Below are 13015 nucleotides of genomic sequence, written 5' to 3' on the forward strand. Positions count from 1 at the left end.
AAAAAACATTCCCTGCATTTTTTTTTTTTTTTTTTGCTGAATTGCATTGAATCCAGTGGATCAAGTTGATCAAGCTGACTCCGACCAGTGTTATTATTATTTTTTTTTTATATTTTGAATTTGTTTTTATTTTTGTATTTTCCTTTTTCCTTTTAATTTTAGTTAAAGTTTAGTAATTTTGTTGTCATTTTATTGTTAATTATTGTTTTTTAACGTGTCTATAGTTTTTTTTAGTTTGACTTTTATTTTATTTCAGTTAACATATATTTTATTTAAAGCAACAAAAATATATATGCTTTTTAGTTTCTGTTAACCACAATAACCCTGAGCCCAGCCATAATCATTGTACCCTGATTTCAAACCCAATACAAGGGTTGGAAAGTGAGGTGAGACAGGCGTAGGCTGTACGGAAAGCCTCTCGTTCATTGATATGCACATGCTACATCTTACCAGATGTTCGCCTGTCAGTCCTTACCCATCAGCCTTTAATTTCCTGAGCTCACCTGTCAATCACACAGCCACAGCCAGGCAGAAATGGCACATGACCCTGCAGATCATGTGCAGAGCTTTAGAGTTACTGTTCTTTACGTAATTGAAATGATAATTGTATATATATGTGTGTGTGTTTTTTAAGAGGGGGAATGTGATACAGAAGATTGAGAATCTTCAGACTCTATGCAACCTGCAGGTTTTGGATTTGTCCTGTAACCGGATTCAAAGCCTCTCAGGTCTCCAGAATCTCCATTTCCTGGGAAACATCAACCTTGAGAGCAATCTGGTAAAGGAGCTGTCAGATTCCTGTCATATTATATTATGCAGATGGCTCTAAAGTTATACCTCAGAGCATAACAGACTAAAAGGAATCAATTTAACCAAGTGAAAATGGTTAGAAAGATCTAAAATCTACCAGAAAAAAAATAGTACCTTAGAGTGGTAATATATACCCTTAAAGTACTACTATGAACTGTTATGGATAAATAAGGTACTCAGATCTCCCTTTGAAGGTTCTGCCCCAGTGGAAAGTTGTTGAAGTTCTGAGAGTTTCTGAGAGTGTATATGTGGCATTAGACTAGATATTACACTCAACAAATAATTCTCTTTTTTGTTCTTTGTGTATCAGATCAGTGAGGTAAAGGAGGCTGCACATTTGCATGACCTGAGTGTGTGTGTTTTTTAAGAGGGGGAATGTGATACAGAAGATTGAGAATCTTCAGACTCTACGCAACCTGCAGGTTTTGGATTTGTCCTGTAACCGGATTCAAAGCCTCTCAGGTCTCCAGAATCTCCATTTCCTGGGAAACATCAACCTTGAGAGCAATCTGGTAAAGGAGCTGTCAGATTCCTGTCATATTATATTATGCAGATGGCTCTAAAGTTATACCTCAGAGCATAACAGACTAAAAGGAATCAATTTAACCAAGTGAAAATGGTTAGAAAGATCTAAAATCTACCAGAAAAAAAATAGTACCTTAGAGTGGTAATATATACCCTTAAAGTACTACTATGAACTGTTATGGATAAATAAGGTACTCAGATCTCCCTTTGAAGGTTCTGCCCCAGTGGAAAGTTGTTGAAGTTCTGAGAGTTTCTGAGAGTGTATATGTGGCATTAGACTAGATATTACACTCAACAAATAATTCTCTTTTTTGTTCTTTGTGTATCAGATCAGTGAGGTAAAGGAGGCTGCACATTTGCATGACCTGATATTGTTGAGAGAAATTAATCTCCTCAGAAACCCAGTGCAGGTGAGGGCACCATAAACATCTGAACACCACAACACAGGTAACACTGGGCTTAATGTCATCACCTTATACTTAATGCTAAATACTTCCTTGCAGGACCAAGAAGACTATAGACTTGCTGTGATATTTCTCCTTCAGCATCTCATACTTTTGGATCAACACACTGTAACTGCTGAGGAGAAGGTGATTGTGTGATCTAGAGTACAAGGAACGGTTGCTTTACATCTTTACTTTCTAAAAAGTGAAGTGCTGTTTATGGCTTTGAGATGGAGGAAGCCTATTTTGTACAAAATATATATGTATATATATTTTGAAGAGCAATTTGTTGGCAGGTTCATGGTTCATGGGCTGAATTTAACAGAAAAGAACTTGAAAGTAACTTGAAAGCTCTGAAAGTTTGTTGGAAAATAAAGCACATATTTGAATGACTATATATCAGGGTTGAGTAGTGAGTCCCATTCCTGTCTTTCATTTTCAGGTGTCTGCTGTGAACAAGTACGACCCTCCTCTGGAGGTGATCGCAGCCAGAGATCACATGACCCACTTGATGTACCAGCTCATGCAACCACAGGTTATTTTTGACAGGTACAACTTTTCGATCCACTTTCCTCTTCATTTTATGAGCGTGTCTAGTCCACAAAGGCCACTTCCCTCAAGCAGAAAGCCCTTCAAACCACTCACAGCGCTCAAGTCTGAACTAAAATGAATCTGGAGCTGTGTAGCGAGGCTATTTGAAGTCACCCAGTTGGTTATAAACTACATGGTTGAACTCACAGGAAGTTCAATAGCACGGTTCACAAGAACAGCATTAGCTAATATGCATTTTCACATGTTATTCCACAAGTACTCTCCCCAGTCTGGATGCTCCGTACCCCATGTTGGTCCTCACTGGCCCTCAGGCCTGTGGGAAGAGGGAACTAGCCCATAAGCTGTGCCAGGAATTCAGTGACTATTTTGCTTATGGGTAAGTTTGGAGTGCATTATAAAAGTCACTAAAATATGAATTTGTAAACAAATGAAATATTAATTTGTACGTTATTTGTACTGTGTTATGTGATATTTTGTTCAAAGTCTGCATAATATTGGGAAAAAATGACATTGCAATATTTTGTTTTTCTGCGATATGTATTGCAATATAAAACAAATACAGGAATTTTCTCAAGATGACGTGAATATATATTTGAATAGAATTATTAATCATTCTTGAGTGTTTTCTGTTGGGGTGTGCAACTGCATAGAACATAAAATAATTATATAAAAAGCCTTTTTTTTTTTACTTTTTACTCTGAAGACTTTTTTGTGTGAACCATACTTTTGGGGCTGAATGATTTGGAAAAACTTTCCACTTGATTTTTCTTAGGCAAAATTCCCACAGTCGACCCATTAAATATGACTTTAAAATAATAATAATTATTATTAATATTATACATTTATTAGGATTGTTATTAAATAAATATATTGAAAAAATAAATAAAAATAAGAATAAAATAAGAAATATATTTCAACAATACTTTTGTTGTGGTAAATAAAATCATACTGCCAAATTATTAATTAATAATATTTTTATAGTACTATTTATGTCTTGATTTCTTCATTATCAAATGTTAAACCATCAAGCTTTTATTTTGGCCGCTTGCCTGCAAATAAATAGCCTACTGTACATGCACTGTTGGTTTCAGAGTGAAACCCAGCACATATATTTGTTTAATTAAATTCCATCCTTTGCCATATGATAATCACACTAAGCCATATCGCAATATATATTTCAATATATCATGCAGTCCTAATTTATCTCGAGTTTCTTTAATCGATTTGTTTGTTTTAGTGCCTGCCACACCACCAGGGGGCCCTATTATGGGGAAGAGGATGGATCAGACTATCACTTTGTCACAGAGGAAGAATTTCAGAACATGATTCAAATGGTAATTCTCTGTCCAGACTTTTATCATATTCTGATCTGCTTCGGCAGTATTTTAGTCATATTTAGTTTTTAGTGTTACAGTTTTAAGCCCATTCATCTGGAGAAACGGACTTCCTCAGGCCATATTGGTCTATAAAGCAATGACATGCCAAAAATGTGAAGAGGGGAAAGAATTCACCCTAGATTCTCTTTTTCCCCAGGCCCCTCAGGTGCTTCTTAGAAGAGCGCACACCTAGACTTTGCCTTCACTATCTCGTTTAGCTCTTAAGTGTTGCTATATAAGTCCAGTGTTATTGATTGATAGAGGCTGGAAGAAAGCCTTTTGATGTGTGATTATAACCTTATGCCTCCAGAGCAGAGAAAGAGACAGAGGCGAGTTTACAGACTAACCTCCCCTACCTATATCACACCAACACAGATGTGTGTCAGCATTCTGTAGACGCAAACGTTCCTTGGTGCTTTTCTCTTGGCCTGTTAAAGCAAATAGTGTAGAGGATTAGAGCATGGTTGGGATTTGTACTTATGTTTTAAAACCATCTTGACCAGAGATGTAGAAACATGTGTTTGAGAATTGCTTTGTGCGAGTAAAAGCTTGACAGATAGCGACTTCGGCATTGCAGCGGCTAAATGGACCCAGGTGCAGTTGAACACAGGGGTCAGAGGTTTGTCTGTGTGAGAAGAACGATGTTCCCTTGCAACCCAAAGGTCAAGAGTTCAGGTCATTCTGCAGTGAATCTGTGCTGAACGTCCATGATGCCCAATTAAGAGATGAATTTGAGCTCAATGCCATCATGTTCCATTTACAGTCTCTTTTTCAGTTTTACTCTCACTGTCAGGGTCAATTCGTCCAGACGATGCAGTACGGAGGACATTGGTATGGCCTGTCGCGGGAAACTATTGAGCGTGTGGCTCGTGAAGGTCTGGCCTGCTGTGTGCATATGGAACTAGAGGTATGGTATCAAGAAAACGTGTTCTACCATGTTGACCAAGCACAAAACTGGGTCAAATGCTCCAGCAGTTATATATTCTGGACGTTTTTGTGTGTTTGTTCCAATACAGGGAGTGTATAGTTTGAAGAACTCATATTTTGAACCCCGTTACGTCTTGCTGATCCCCACTGTTGTTGATACTTACGTCTGCTTTCTGAAAGCAAGAGGATTCTACAGCAACGCTCAGATGGAAACTGCCGTGTCTCGCATTGACTTGTATGCCAAGATCAACAGAGAATCACCTGGCTTCTTTGACAACATCATCCCTTGTGGTAACAAACTTTTATCAACCCATTAAGGTCAATTACGCTGTCTTCTATCTATATATCTATAGGAATATACTTTTGATTTCCCTTAGTGAATTGTAAGAAACACCTAAGTGACAATAAAACAACTCTGCCTGAGCAGGACATTTTCAAAAATTTATTATTTTTTTCTTTTATGGAAACTCAATTGCTCCTTCTATTGCTCCACTTCTATTGTGCTCATCAGATGACCGTGCTGAGGCCTACCATACTCTAAAACAGTTGGTGAAGGAGTACCTAGGTCTAGAGGAGCATGGAGGAGGAGGTGACAGCAGCTCAGTCACACCTGACAACACCTCCGCAAGTGAGCTTTCACAGTCCCATTTTGCCATATACTAAGACCCAATGAAATTGCTTGGCAAGCGCCATGTTCTTTTCAATGTTGATATTTCATCTGAAAAAGTATTCAAATTATTTTATTTAAAGTGTTTGTTTAATTATTTATTTCAGATTTTAGAGTTTTTTTATCTTTATTTATCTATGCATTTATTTATAGTTTTTAGGAGTATAATAACATTTTGTTGGCATCTACAAAATAACAGACTTGGACTAAAGACCACAGAACTCACAATTTGATTTCATGGGGCCTTTGCATGAAGTCAGTTTTGTCTGCGGGGCACTTCGAAAGGATTATAAAGAATATAGTTGTAAATAGCTGTACTCAGTGTGAGGCTATGGCATTTCACTGCTGCAGCCACAGCAGACATCTGTTCACGATGGCCAAGTGCCCTTACGACAACTCTGTTGTAGACTCAACTGGCGAGTTACTGGCAGCCAACACGACAGAGGCCACTGACCTCATGGACTCCTACAGCAGAAACTACCAGAACAAAATCCAGGCCAAAATGACCCCTCAGCAGACCCCTGCAGTAAGTCAGAGTTACTAATTCTGATATTTTTACATGATTATTGGCTTGATATAATCCACAGAAGCTATCGTAGCGAGGAATAGCAGATAGGAATGAAATGAACAGTCACACTCATGCAAACACAATATTTTTTTGTACTCCATAGGAAATGGCTTCCAATCACCAACGTCAGCAGCTGATTCGGGAAGCTCTGAGTGGGAAGAGTCCTGGTGCTTATGCCGAGCTGTTTCAGAGGTAACGGAACTCTGACTGTACATTACCCAAAGACTGTGACTGACAATGAGATAGAAGATCACTGATCCAACCCCAAAACATTGACTTGGTCCAAAATCTGGTGAGCTGCCTTGCTGTCTGCATAGGCAGACATCATGCTAACTCAAATTCAGCCTCAAAAGTGACTGATTTGTAATGTTTTTCATAAGCAACAACAACTCTGCACACCACACAACTAACGATTTCAGTAGAATTTAGCGTTAGCACATTGAAAAGCTAATGATGCAACACTGTACTTCTATAATTAAATCTATAATTAAATTGCATGCATAAATATACTCTACTTTTCAAAATTTTGTGGACAGTACAATTTATTTATTTATTTTTAAGAAATGTATACTTTTATTCAGCAATGATGCATTCAGTTGCTCAAAAGTGACATAAGACATTTATAATAATACAAAAGATTTCTATTTCAAATAAATGTTGTTCTTTTGAACTTTTTTTATTCAACAAAGAATCCTATAGTTACGTCTCATGGTTATGAGAAAAATATTAAGCAGCACAACTGTTTTCAACATTTATAATAAATGTTTCTTGAGCAGCAAATCAGCATATTAGAATAATTTCTGAAGGATCATGTCAAGTCAAGTCACCTTTATATGAACGCATGAATTAACATTTCTGCATTTGACATTGAGAGCAATGTGACACTGAAAACTGCTGTCATGATGCTGAAAATTCAGCTTTGCCATCACAGGAATAAATTACATTTTAACATATATTAAAATAGACAACAGTTATTTTAAATGGTAATAATATTTCACAATATTACTGTTTTTACTGTAGTTTTGATCAAACAATATTTTGGTTGCATAAGAGACTTCTTATCAACTACAGTATCAACTACAAACTTGAAATAGTTAATTTTTAAGTAGTTGAAAAGTTTTGTTCTGATATTTCAGTCCTAGTGATATTTCAATGAAATTTCAATTATGTTTTGTTGATAAACTATTTAGCCATTTGATTTTTTTAGTAACTGTATTTAGTTTTACATAGCTACATTTCAATGGCCTAGATTAGTAACAAGCTATTGTGTTTTTGTATAGAATGCCCAAATTTTGACTCCTCAGCAAAAAGCATCACCACAGGCTGGTGAGTGTGTGTGTTTATGGTGCTTTACTGATACTGTTGTGTGTGTTTGTGTGTGTCACAGGAGTGCACCCACAGCTCCATCATCATTAGCGTCTCAGTCCCGGCCTCCACCCGGCCCCTCTTCCTCCCCAATGCGTCCTGTTGGCCTCAGCGTTCCTGACCTCAATGAGGACAGCAGGTATGCCACACACACCTTGACATTTTCACCTCTGACCTCTGGTCCCAGAGCAGCAAACCAATTAACCTTTCCCCAAAGTCCTCTCCTTGTGTACATCATTTCCCAGGACGTGTTTTATCTTGTAGCCTCTCCCTTTATGTTTATAACCTCCATCTCCATTTTACACACATCCAGGCTCAAATATCAAAGTTTTCATCCTCAGCTCAAAGTTAAAGCATTCAGGTAGCTGACATGCCCCAGGCCATCTGGAAGATGTATGTGTTGGAGCACCTAAATGCAGATTTATGACTATCGGTGCTTTTGCCTCTCCCGTGTTTGAGCTCAGGGACTCTAAACAGGCGAGGAAATACAAGACTGCTCCTGTGAAATATTCATGTCCCCAAGATATTTAAATACACTGTAATTTAGCTCATTAAGAGGAATCCTGGGAGACTTACAGAGCTGCCTCGACTGCCCGGTGCACCACCGCTTTGCTTATTAGCTAGGGGAAAAAAATGACCAAACTAATGTGCTAGTCCAAATTGTGTTAAACAGTGACTTTTTGTTTCTTAACTGCCGGGAAAAGCAATATGCATTTTGAGTTTGTTACTTTGCAATCTAGTTATGAATTTTACTGTGCTCTTTATGAAATCAATTGAAAATGCAGGCCGTGGAATCATGGGATATCTGTGAAGAGACCATTGCCAACTCTCTAAAAAAATACATGATGCCAATCAAAACTTATTAAAACCTGCTTTTAATGGGTGTCTTGAGATGTCTGTTTATTCAGCACTGATGTGTGTATGTGTGTGTGTGTGTGTGTGTGTGTGTGTGTGTGTGTGTGTGTGTGTTTAACAGAGTCCTATAGAGAGAGTCATTTTCATATTGTTGTTGCTATTTGGATTTTCTTTTCAGCTGAACTGAGGATTGTGGCATAATAGGAACTTTGTTGGGATGTTAGTTAATTCAAATTTGCAGTCAAATTAATTAGACTACTATTCAAAATTTTTGGTCAGTAAGATTTTTTTGAAAGAAAAATTAATACTTTTATTCTGCATGGATTCATTAAATGAATCAAAAGTAACATTTAAGACATTTATAATGTTACAAAAAATTTCTATTTTGAATACATTTTCTGTTGCTGAAAAAAATGTATCATGGTTTTCACAAAAATATTAAGCAGCTGTTAAACTGTTTTCAACATTGATAATAATAAGAAATGTTTCTGGAGCACAAAATCGCATATTAGAATGATTTTGAAGGATGTGACACTGAGGACTAAAATGCTAAATTTAAAATATATTCAAACAGAAAGCGGTTATTTTAAAATGTAATATTTCACAGTACTGTTTTACTGTATTTTTGATCAAATAAATGCAGGCTTGGTGAGTATAAGAAACTTATTTCAAAAATATTTTAAAAATCTGACCCCAAACATTTAAACCATAGTTTACCATAGTAGATGAACATAGTAGATGATATGCTGATGAATTTACCAATTAAAAAAATGGAAATTACATCAATATTTGTGGAGAAAGATCATTTACGACATTATTACATTATTGTGGAAGTTAAATTAAGTATTAAATAGACACAAAGTGAAGTGAATATATTGCTTCTATAATGTCCATATCATTGATCATAAGCCGATCACTGACTTAGGCCCAATCCCAATTCTATTTTATACCCCTTCCCCTTCCCCTTCCCCTTCCCCTACCCCTCTGCCTACCCCTTCTCCTTGTCCCTTGAAACAGAGTGGCAAGGGGTAGGGGTGAAAATAATCCCCTAAGAATTGGGACACCACTACTATACTGTCACACGTCATCATACGTCGTCTAGCTCCTACAATACACACACCTATACTGGTGTGCTGGTGTGCATTAGAGCCCTTGATTACCGTTCTATATTAATGCGCTGCTTACTGACATACACACACACACACACATCAGATATATATCGGAGATCGCGCAGCTCACACATCCAGGAGCAAAGAAACTTGTCAACGCTGCCCCACAACTTTTATTAATAAGTTTAAATACTGAATCTCTACATTATATTTTCCAGCAACGAGAGGATAAAATCGCTGTTTTTGAAGTAAACTCACTCTAAAAAGTGAAACGCGCATACACACAACTTTCATCTCTCTCTCTCTCTCTCTCTCTGGAATTGGCAATATTTAAGAAAAGGGTTTAGCGATTTCTAATTATTGGGGGGACTAGCCCCCTCAGTGTCTATGGTGGGTTATCGCCCTGATCAGACATGAAAATATGTTGTGGCACTATCATGCAGTCTGTAATGATATGACGTTAGCAAATATTAGCGATTTTTTGCAAACATTTCTTTGAGTAACATGACCGTAAATATGAACTCACGATTGAATGTAACATAAAACAAATGATTACTTTTCTTTAAAATCTTTATTAATGCCAAAAATGCTTACATTTATGTGTCTTTTTGTTCGCTCGGGCAGCCATGTTGCCGCTGAAGCTGGTTTACGCTGATATAATTCATACCCCTTCGTTTGAAGTGTGGTCCCGAAAAATCTTTGTTTGAAGGGATATCTGGCCCTTCCCCTTACCTCACCCCTCCAACCAAAAGAGAATTGAGACACCCCTACCCCTTCACGTGAACGCGCGAAATGGAGGGGAAGGGCTAAGGGGTAGAATTGGGATTGGGCCTTACTGTACTCCGCCATTGTTGTTTATGTTTGTTCGCGCTTGCCTTTAAAATCGACACGTACTGCGCATGTCTACATACCTAACACGTACTACGCACGCGTATGACGTCACCGTTTTCAAAGATTCCCGTTTTGGGTGTTTACACGGAAACGATAATGGTGGCGTTTTCAAAAACTTGCACTTTGAAACCCGTTTTCAAAAATATGCGTTTTCAGTCCCCAAAACGCAGTTGTCGTGTAAACGAACAGGCAAAACGCATAAAAAGTTTCCCGTTTTTTGGCTGAAAACATTGTCATGTAAATGGCCCCTTAGCAAAATGGTTTAATGTTGTAACTTTCTTTTTACTTTCTTAATCTCTCGCTTTCTCTACTTTCACTCTGTCTCAGTTCGGAGGAATCTCGTGCCAGTTCTGGCTTGTCCATGAGGAGCTCAGCAGGGGCACTCTCAGCGGAAAGCCCAGCCCAGGGATCAGACACTGGGTCAGGGCCTAACATAGAGCCTTTGGATATGTCTATTTTGGGACAGGACCGGGACTCTCTTAGAGGTGAAGAGCATTTTCCTCTCTGTGTTCATACATTACACATTTTAACATCTAGTTTGTACATTCATAATACGTTTACGTTTTAGAAGCTGTCTGTACATAGATATTGTACATATCTATTTAGAAGTTTGTTCAAATACCTATGCCTACTCATGAGATGATCTTAGATTCTAGTTTATGTGACTAATGCATATCTGTTTGATGTCTCGCAGGTCACATGGACTCTGGTCTGACCCCTGATGCTCCTCGGTCAGTCTCTGAGCGGGTCTCGCCAACACTCCCCTGCTCCCCGGGCCGTCCAGGTGCCAATGTTAAACCAGTCCTGCCACCCATCCCATCTGGAAGAAAGACCAATGATTCTGGCTCAAAGGAGTAACTGACAGTACAGAGAGCTGCAGAGGGTATAGATATTTGCACATCATGTGAGTGTTAGCGGCAAAAATAGGTTTTTGAAGTAAAGTTTAATTAACCCCTGAAGCTTCAAGCCAGCCATTCAATAAATGACAATGAAGGGAACAGCTGTGGTGAGTGCTGTGAGGCAAAAGCCAGTCAGGTCATTGGAAAATATGGAGATTCCCATCCCTCATCTGTGTCCTCCAGTGTGAGTGATCTGAGAGGCTGAAGGCTTATCCGTCATTAGCAGATCTAAGCTCTGGAAACGGCCCAAAGCTCTCAAATCCCTGGACACAGGAGGTAAGGCAAGAACGCATTATGGAGGTCACACTTTACATTACAATGTTCATGTTACAAAATAATCACATTGAGATAATGTTCAAAATTTGGGGTTCAAAAAAGTTTTTTTTTTTTTTTTACTTGGTTTATTATGTTTTTTATTTAAATAAGGTAATACTTTTATTTACCAAGGATGTATTAAATTAAATAAAAGTGACAGTAAAAACATTAAAGTCACAAAAAATATATATATATTTTAAATAAATGGTGTTCTTTTTAACTTTCTATCAAAGAATCCCGAATCTCTCTCTCTCTCTCTCTCTCTATATATATATAATATATATTTACAGTTTCTACAAAAATATTAAGCAGTAATAATAATAATAATAATAATTAGAGCAAGAATAAATGTTTCTTGAGCAGCAAATCTGCATATTTCAGCATATTTCTGAAGGATCGTGTGACTCTGAAGACTGGAGTAATGGCTGCTGAAAATTCAGCTTTGCCATCACAGGAATAAATTACAGTTTAAAATATATTAAAATAGAAAACAGATATTTTAAACTGTAATAATATTTTACAATATTACCTATTTTTGATCAAATAAATGCAGCCTTGGTTAGCATTTCTTTCAATATCGTTTTAAAATTCTTACTCACCCCAAACCTTTGAATTCATCGCAAGTGACTTTGGATAAAAGTGTCTGCCAGTTGCACAATATATAGAATATGCTAGTATAAATAAACACAATTATGTTAACATAATACATGTGTAACATGAACTTGTAATATATGTGTAACTCAATGATTTTACCTTTTGTGTGGCTTTTCAAATGAGCAGCTGGAGCTGTTGGAGGGGCTCTACTCTTGTAATTAATGTATTTTATGACTTAATCTGACACAGACTGAGTAAATATATTGAGACAGTTATTCGGATATCTTGTGACACAAGTTGCATTTCATTTCCGCTTTCATTTGTCATCAGTGTGCAGTGAGCCTGTGTTTGTATATCTGTACAGTATGTACACACACACCTGGCCGTCCATCAGCGTCAGTCCCTATAACCAGCAGATGTTGCAATGATCTCATAATTCAGAGGCAGTTTCAGACAAGACGGTTGTGAGAACCCTCGGGCATAACCTACTTACAGAGACAGTCTTCACATTTGCTATCTTATCACTCTCATCTAGATCTCACACTCCTAATGCTGCACTATATGCAACACTGTGTTTAAGAAATGTGAAGATATCAACACTTGGATTCAGTGTGAAAGTACTCGAATCCTACTGACCTCAATGTCGTGAAATGACTTTGTTAAATTAATTGCACGCATATATACAGAGCCCCACACATGACATGGGATAAAAAATAGATATCATGGCCATGACTTAAGAATTCATTCCTGAAGAATTTATTAATTTGTGGCTATGTTTTATTCATTTGTTTCCTCATTTTAGTTAAATCATGGCCACATTATACAAATTCATTCCCTTGTTTTAACTTAATCAAACCATGACCATTTTTTTTCCTTGCATGTCATGCATCGTATAACATAATCATAGTCATACATAATCATAAAAATACATTTGCTTAAGGTCTAAGGGTTTAATATTAAACTTTGTGACTTAAAATAATTTTTGTGATTTGTCAGAAATTGAATTTTAATTTTTTATTTTTAGCGAGAAGGACCCAAAACTCAAAAATAAACAAGATTAGAGACATGTATGTATATATACAGTAGTCAACATTTGAAGTGGATCAAAAAAAGTTAATC

General features: G+C 37.1%; 1 protein-coding gene across 1 annotated transcript in view; it reads left to right on the plus strand.

Moving 5' to 3' along the window:
* Positions 1–11346, plus strand: part of lrguk (leucine-rich repeats and guanylate kinase domain containing) — a 16585-nt gene extending 5239 nt beyond the window's left edge. Inside the window, exons 6-19 of the mRNA XM_016489273.1 lie at positions 1179–1322; positions 1665–1745; positions 1839–1925; positions 2221–2327; positions 2587–2706; positions 3568–3664; positions 4500–4613; positions 4723–4924; positions 5145–5261; positions 5708–5826; positions 5972–6060; positions 7256–7372; positions 10416–10573; positions 10783–11346. Of these exons, the coding sequence (XP_016344759.1) occupies positions 1179–1322; positions 1665–1745; positions 1839–1925; positions 2221–2327; positions 2587–2706; positions 3568–3664; positions 4500–4613; positions 4723–4924; positions 5145–5261; positions 5708–5826; positions 5972–6060; positions 7256–7372; positions 10416–10573; positions 10783–10946 (1716 nt within the window). The 3' untranslated portion in view covers positions 10947–11346. The remainder of the gene's footprint in view (positions 1–1178; positions 1323–1664; positions 1746–1838; positions 1926–2220; positions 2328–2586; positions 2707–3567; positions 3665–4499; positions 4614–4722; positions 4925–5144; positions 5262–5707; positions 5827–5971; positions 6061–7255; positions 7373–10415; positions 10574–10782) is intronic.
* The last annotated feature ends 1669 nt before the right edge of the window (positions 11347–13015 follow it).

The sequence above is a fragment of the Sinocyclocheilus anshuiensis genome, unplaced genomic scaffold, assembly GCF_001515605.1.
Source record: "Sinocyclocheilus anshuiensis isolate Anshui unplaced genomic scaffold, SAMN03320099.WGS_v1.1 scaffold641, whole genome shotgun sequence".
In the NCBI taxonomy this organism is placed as follows: Eukaryota; Metazoa; Chordata; class Actinopteri; order Cypriniformes; family Cyprinidae; genus Sinocyclocheilus; species Sinocyclocheilus anshuiensis.